The sequence below is a fragment of the Octopus bimaculoides genome, chromosome 1 (genome assembly GCF_046866305.1).
Source record: "Octopus bimaculoides isolate indiv1 chromosome 1, ASM4686630v1, whole genome shotgun sequence".
In the NCBI taxonomy this organism is placed as follows: Eukaryota; Metazoa; Mollusca; class Cephalopoda; order Octopoda; family Octopodidae; genus Octopus; species Octopus bimaculoides.
This window is the reverse complement of record NC_142928.1, coordinates 194903024-194910523: the sequence shown is the minus strand read 5'-3', so window position 1 is coordinate 194910523 and position 7500 is coordinate 194903024. Positions and strand designations below refer to the sequence as shown.

The following is a 7500-nucleotide window of genomic DNA, read 5'->3' as shown; positions in this document are numbered from 1 at the left end:
CAAATTCGCGTGCACTAATGCTGCTCTGTTTGTGGTTGCTTTTCAGAGTGTCCTTATACTTCAGTCAAGGCTTTGTTTTTTTGTGCGAGCTCTACGTGAGCTCGCTGTATACGATTGTCAATCGATCTGATGACATGACCAGTGTAGCGTAACTGTGCCTTCAACAGTGTTGACTCAAAGCTTCATGAGCGAGTTCCTTGCAGCACTTCGTGGTTTGCCACCCTGTCCTGTCAGCAAATGCCTATGATCCCGTGCAGTGCCCTTGTGCGAAAATGCCCTGGCTGTTTGATGTGTCAGCGGCATGGGTTCTATGCTTCTCACCAAAAGAGCAGTTTAGAGACAACTACAACCTTGTAGACCTTAAGCCTTGTTGACAGTCTAATACCTTTCTGCTGGCGTACTTTCACTTTCAGTCTTCCAACTACCCGGCTGTTCCTGTGGATTTTGGGTGAGATTTCTATGTCAAGTGATCCATCGGCGGAGATTGTACTGCCAAGGTACTCGTAACTCTCTACACACTTCAACTGGACTCCCCCCCAATGGTGATGCTTGGCTGGGGGAAAATTGTGTTCGGGGCTGCTTGGGCTAGGACCTCCTTTTTCCCACGGTTGTTGGTCAGTCTAAAAAGCCTTGATTCTTCGGCAAAGCGAACGACAACGATTGAGTACCATTAGGTGCAAAGTTATCCGCAAATAGGGATCCAGAGATGAGCTTTGCAACCGATATGGACGAGCCTGTGTAATTCTTTATAGGTATTCATTTCCGTTTTTCGTATAGACTAATGCAGATCACTATTATTAAAATTATACAATGTGATTAAATAATTCGAACTAATTACTAAAAAGGTTTAAACAGTTTTATTTTACCACGAATATTAATAAATTGGCACAATGGTCTGTGACACATTTTCATATTCGAATATATTAATTGTTTTAATAAGTTTGTCTGAGAGAGAAATAGCAAAATCAAATTTAATATTAATTATTGACAATAATTTAGGTATCATAGAAGTCATCAATATCAAAGTAATCTTTGTGAATACTGATAAGTCGAGATCATTTCGATTTATTATATTGTTGCAAGCAAAGAAAAAAGATACGATTAGAAACAGTTTTACAATGGATTTACCAATCTCGTATCGCAATGGAAAATGATAGTTAACAATTGTTTTGAGCAACTTAGCATTTATGAATTCTTCTCCGTATTTTTCCTGAATTAAATTTGGACGAAACATTTTAGTGAATTTTATAGACTGAAATATTATTGACTGATACTGCTTTAGAAAGGCGTTCACAGTTGCAATGCTATAAACGAAAAACATGGCAACAAACCATATATAACCTACACAATCGGGTTTAGCAAGTACTACGATAGCTATCGTGAATATGTAGTTGCATAAGATTTGAAAACTTACAAGAAATATGTAGATTGAACAAAGCGCCCATGATATATAAAATGGCAACGATAGAAATGCTAAAGGTACAGCAACTATCTTGAAAATATAATTGGGACTCAGATAGAGTGGGTAAATATAAACTTTGGAATAACTTGCTGGTAAAGTTAAAATCCAATAAACAATTGGGATTCCGTAATAAAGGAGGCATAGAAATAATTCACAGATAGAAAATATAGCAAATAAAATTGTAATCACAATAAAAAACCAAAGCAATATGAATTGGCGAAAAATATTTCTCTCGTAGTAGTATAACCAAATTTTCTTGATACGTTTAATCCAAGTGTAAATTATTAAATACCAGAAATTTGGGTTTAAAGCAGTAGAAATATTAGCTTTCATTATTGCATAGAGTAGATCATAATCCTGTAGTGCAGAAACATTTAAATTGCCATACTTCTCTAATAATCTCTTATTTTGAATGAGAAACGTGCAAGTGGATCTTTGATGTAATGTATTATAAACGAGAGTCTCACTTAATCGACTGGGAAGAACGAAGAGAATACAGTTGAAAAATACGTAGCCGATGAACCACAAAAAGGGACCCCCGAGGAAGCCACCTGTATTTTCATAACTTTCTGGAATTCCTAATATTAGGGCGCGATAACCTAATGGTATGTGGTCTTGTAAAAATATTTTTGTTGTTTCATATAAAAAGAAGTAATACATCAAAAGATCCAGGAAAATTACTGAAAGAAAAAACAGAATGCAAAAGAATCTTCTTAATCTTGAGGCAAAGTAAGAAGAATAATGGAAGCAAAATAAGCAAGACAGAAAATAAGAGAAACTGTAAATACTATGTTTTCCATTGATCCATTCTGACTCGTATGGCAATGTGTTTTGATAGTAATATGAAGGTAATTTGGCTTTTGAAACAAAACTAATAAATAATGGGAAAAATATCCACAAAACTGTTCCAACAATATTTTCATAATTGATAAACATACTATTTTCAATATTATTTCCAGGGCAAATAGATTTGGGGTGATAAAGATTACTTTCGTCTTTATAAAGTTTACAACAATAGTTCTTCACTATCTCCCGATTTATACCAATTCTTCTGCAAGCTTCAAATGCGTGAGGGCTGTTCTTCTTCATATATTGAGACAAATTTATAAGAACACACATGTATCCAGATTTTCCCATTTGCAATTTATCAATAAATACGAGTTTCTTCAATTCCTGGGAAACCAAATAAATTATATCGTGTCTGTGAATATTTTGTTTTGTACAATTTATATCGATATCAATTCTTGGATTAGCAATGTAGACATCTAACAAATTCAAAGAGTAGATTGAAAAATCATAATAGAAATTTTTATACGCTATTAAACCGTCTGGTTCATCTGGAATCCAGGTAAATTGTCTCGCGTTCGCGAAATAATCCAATGGTACAGGATTAAGAAGGTCATCAAGTTTTCTATCGGATAAATGGACTTCAAAATTGAAAACATCTTTTTCTAATTTTACTAAACGAGATAAAATCTCACTGACATTGGGAGGAATTTTAATTTCGCAATTATTTCCGAGTTCCTTCGCATCGATGTTTAGTGATGTCAGTGTGATAATAAGAATGATTGAAATAATAAGAGAACTGGTTGCTGTTAGTGTCGTCTGTACGGCAGCCATATTTGGTTATCTGCAACAATATAAAATATAGAACATAAAATAATGAAGATTCGTTTTAGGTTCATTATTCCATAGATATTTCAAACAGAAAATATTCATTATAAAAGTGAAAGTAAATCTATTTGTTTTTTCTTTTTCTCTTCAGTATTAAATATAAATATTAGTGTCCGGATATTTTAGTTGTATTTTGCATTTTCCACACACCGAATTATCTATCTTGAACATTTCCGAGTTTGATGATTATTTAGATTTATCAGAGCACAAGAAATAACAGATCTTGTATGTCATTTGTTGTTTCCTAGTTCAAGAATTATATAATTTTAATCAAAAGAGTAAAATTAACATCACTGGTGAATCAAGTGATATTTGAAAGGAAAATATAAATGTATGAATATAAAATAAACAAATAGTTATAAATATTTTAGACGTAAGGCAATGTAAAAAAGCGCAAAACTGCTAGAACATCCCGGATTTGACTGAAGACGAAATCAGCTGCGACTATTACATGTGTCTTGTTTTTGTTCAGTTTCGCATTTGTTAAGTTTTCGTCTAGTTTTCCGTATGTTGTGTTTTATACATATACATATGTGTGTATGTATGTATGTATGCATGTATGTATGTATGTATGTATGTATGTATGTATTATGTATGTATGTGTGTATGTATGTATGTATTATGTATGTATGTGTGTATGTATGTATGTATATATATACATACATACATACATATATATATATATACTTGTGTATATAAGATTGACCAGTGACCGGTCTGTCAAAATGCTAGAAGAAGCTAGAAGAAGTTATATATATATATATATATGTGTGTGTGTGTGTGTGTGTGTGTGTGTGTGTGTGTGTGTATAATTATGATAATAATATTACGGATAAAAATCCAAATTTACAGGTAAAAATTCAATTTTATTTAATTTATCAAAATTAAAATTAAATTAAGTTTCACAGTATATAATATATAAATATATAACTTAGAAAAAAAGAACCACAGTTCATGAACTCATCCATGAGAATCCACAGTCACATACAGAAAAATTTAATAAGTAAATAGACTAAAAAGAACTATAATAAAAAACAAAGTAATAATTATTAAAATAATTATAGTTCAGGAACTGTTGTTCTTTTCTCTAAATTATATATATATATATATATATATATATATATACACACAAGTACTATAACCCTTTTAGGATCTCAGAAAATTTATTCTGAACCTTCTGAGTCTTTTAAGGTGCTGGTTTCCTGGTATTAAATTGATATTAATTAATATAAAATTTTTACCCTATTATGTTATATATATATATATATATATATATGTGTGTGTGTGTGTGAATAATGTGGGAAAACGAATTTCCAAATTGACCAGGTACACACCCTTCATGTTTCGTAACCTCTTTGTTGTATGCTTGCGAAATCTGGACTGTGTATCGTACGCATTTAACATTTTTGGAACGTTTTCATCAACAATATCTGAGAAGGATTTTGAGGATCAGCTGGAAAATGTTTGTGAGTGACGATGAGGTGCTTGAAAGAGAGAAATGCTTCAGTATTGAAGCTTTGCTATTCCAGTACAAGCTGAGATGGAGAGGACACTTAGAATGACAAACAACAGAATGCCTAAACAACTTTTTTACGGACAGTTGGTGACAGGTAAGCGTCCGTCCCACAAACCAATGACGTAGTACAAAGATTGTCTGAAGTCGGGATTGAATAAGATAAATGTTCCAAATGACAATTGGGAAGATTTAGCGCATTGCCGAGAAAAATGGGAAAAAATGTGTATGAAGGCAAAAATGAATTTGAAAGGAAGAGAATAGATCATGGAAAGATCAAAAGAAAGATGAAAAAAAGTGAGAGAAATGATATTTTAACAAACATTAATGAACGTGATGTTACATGTGATGAATGTGAAAAGATTTGTCTTAGTAAGTCTGGGCTAAAGAGCCATATGAAATCCCATATTGCACAACCGCACGTTGATTATCGATGGACAAAAGATTTCGAATGCTTACTTTGTCATAAAGTATGCAAATCAAAAAGTGGCTTGAAAAGGCATAGAAAAGTTCATGTAAACTATGCAATCACCAAGTTTTCTTGCGCTAATTGTTAAAAAGCATGCAAGTCTTTGGCAGGCCTCAAAAGCCATATTCGTGCAGCTCATTGATGATATATTTGCGCATAAATAAGTCAGGCAATGGCTATACTCGAAATCGAGTGGGCAACCATCATGTATGTAAGTATGTGTGTGAGTATGTGTGTGTGTGTGTGTGTGTGTGTGTGTGTGTGTGTGTGTGTGTGTGTGTGTGTGTGTGTGTGTGTGTGTGTGTGTGTGTATGCGTGTTAAGAAGCTTGCTTACCAACCGCATGGTTCCGGATTCAGTCCCACTGCGTGGCACCTTGAGCAAGTGTCTTCTACTATAGCCTCAGGCCGACCAAAACCTTGTGAGTGGATTTGGCAGACGGTAACGGAAAGAACCCCGTCAAATATATTGGAGGAGACCCCTTCGGTCAAGAATGACCATGGGATTGCACCTAGAAAGTACTCCCTCCAAGGCACAATTCCAGGCAAACTTGTTTATGGAAGACCAGCAGTCACCCATGCATATCAACCCCCGCTCTCCACACCACTGATGTTATCCAAGGGAAAGGCAAAGGGGTCGATACAGCTTGGCACCAGTGAGGTTGCAGCTCATTTCTACAGCTGAGTTAACTGGAGCAACGTGAAATAAAGTGTCTTGCTCAAGAACACAACACGCAGCCCGGTCCGGGAATCGAACTCACAACCTCACGATCGTAAGCTCGACGCGCTAACCACTGAGCCATGCACCTTCACCATACATATATATATATACATATATATGTGTGTGTGTGTGTGTGTGTGTGTGTGTATGTGTGTGTGTATTTGTGACAACCGATGTTGGTGTGCTTATGTCCCCGTAACTTAGCGTTTCGGCAAAAGAGAATGATAGAATAAGTACTAGGCTTACAAGGAGTAAGCCCTAAGGTCGATTTGTTCGACTAAAGGTGGTGCTCCAGCTTGGCCGTAGTCAAATGACTGAAACAAATACAGAATATATATATATATATATATATATATATATATATATATATATATATATATATATATATTATTACAATATATATATATATTATTACAATTAAAAGGGTAAAGGATTATCAATTTATTAATAAATTAATAATTAATAATTTTTACCAAGCCCATCGGTATGTAAGCACCATTATCGGTGTGGAACTTATTTAAAAGTTCTTATACATTTATAAACAAAATTAAGGGATCAGTAAATAGGTTGCTTCACCACATACCAAAGTTCAGAAATAGCAGCTAAATGTGAATTTGGAGATACTTCCAAAATGTGTCGACTGCAATGATGGCGCTAGATCATGCATGCACATTTGCCAGTATCGTCGAATTCACAACAGGAATATCATACCGATGAGGTAATGAGGAGTTTTTATCCTTCTAAACCAGAAACATGTCTATGATTAACTATGGCTAGTTTAGTTCGTTACTTTTCTTCTTGTTTTGCCTATGTGAGTTGCGGGTAACTGCTATCTGTTGGAGTTTCAGCATTTTTAGCTGCTATTTCTGAACTTCGGTATGTGGTGAAGCAACTTGTTTGCTGATCCCTTAGTTTTGTTTATAAATATATATATATATATATATATATATATGCGTGGTTAATTTTTGGGAAATTAAGCATGTAAATCTCGAGTCAGGTTCTTTCCTTGGCTCGTGTTTACACACTAATCCGGATCTCTGCTGATGAAAGTCCCGGAGTTAGATATAATTTTATCTAGCTAAATAGCTTGAAACCATGGTACAGAGTGTAGACTGGTAAAAATGTTTTTATTTTTCATTCTCTTTCGAAATTATCCCTATTTTTGTGGTATAGAGTTTTTTGCTACTCTTTCTAGCGGGTAGATGTCCTATTATAGGCATCTCTATATCTTAAATGAATAATATATATGTAGTCTATTGACTAATTTTTTATTCTCGCTGGACCACTGGTGGTAAATTAAATTTCTAAAATTTATTTTGCTGCCCTATGATTAATAATGATATATATATATATATATATATATATATATATATATATATATATATATATATGCGAGTAAAAATAAATACAAAAAAAGGGTGGATTTTTTTGTATGATTGTGTATAGAGGAATATATTATTTTGCTTAAAAGAGTTCCAACACTGTCTGTTTTTTATGTTTTATTTATATTCCTGCAGAACTAATGTGGGGTATAGAATATGGAATATACAATATATAATATAATATACAATATATAATATAAAATAAAATAAAAATGGATGGCACCATGAAATACTTTATTTCATGGTGCCATCCATTTTTATTTTATTTTATATTATCATCA

The 7500-nt window shown here is 33.4% G+C and overlaps 1 protein-coding gene across 2 annotated transcripts in view; it reads right to left on the bottom strand.

Annotated features, from left to right (window-relative positions):
- Positions 1-838: 838 nt before the first annotated feature.
- LOC149137927 (uncharacterized) overlaps positions 839-7500 on the bottom strand; it is an 11331-nt gene continuing 4669 nt past the window's right edge. For both annotated transcript variants that reach the window (XM_089364991.1, XM_089364985.1), the window contains one exon: positions 839-3092. In XM_089364991.1, the coding sequence (XP_089221117.1) occupies positions 875-3082 (2208 nt within the window). In that variant the 5' untranslated portion in view covers positions 3083-3092 and the 3' untranslated portion in view covers positions 839-874. The remainder of the gene's footprint in view (positions 3093-7500) is intronic.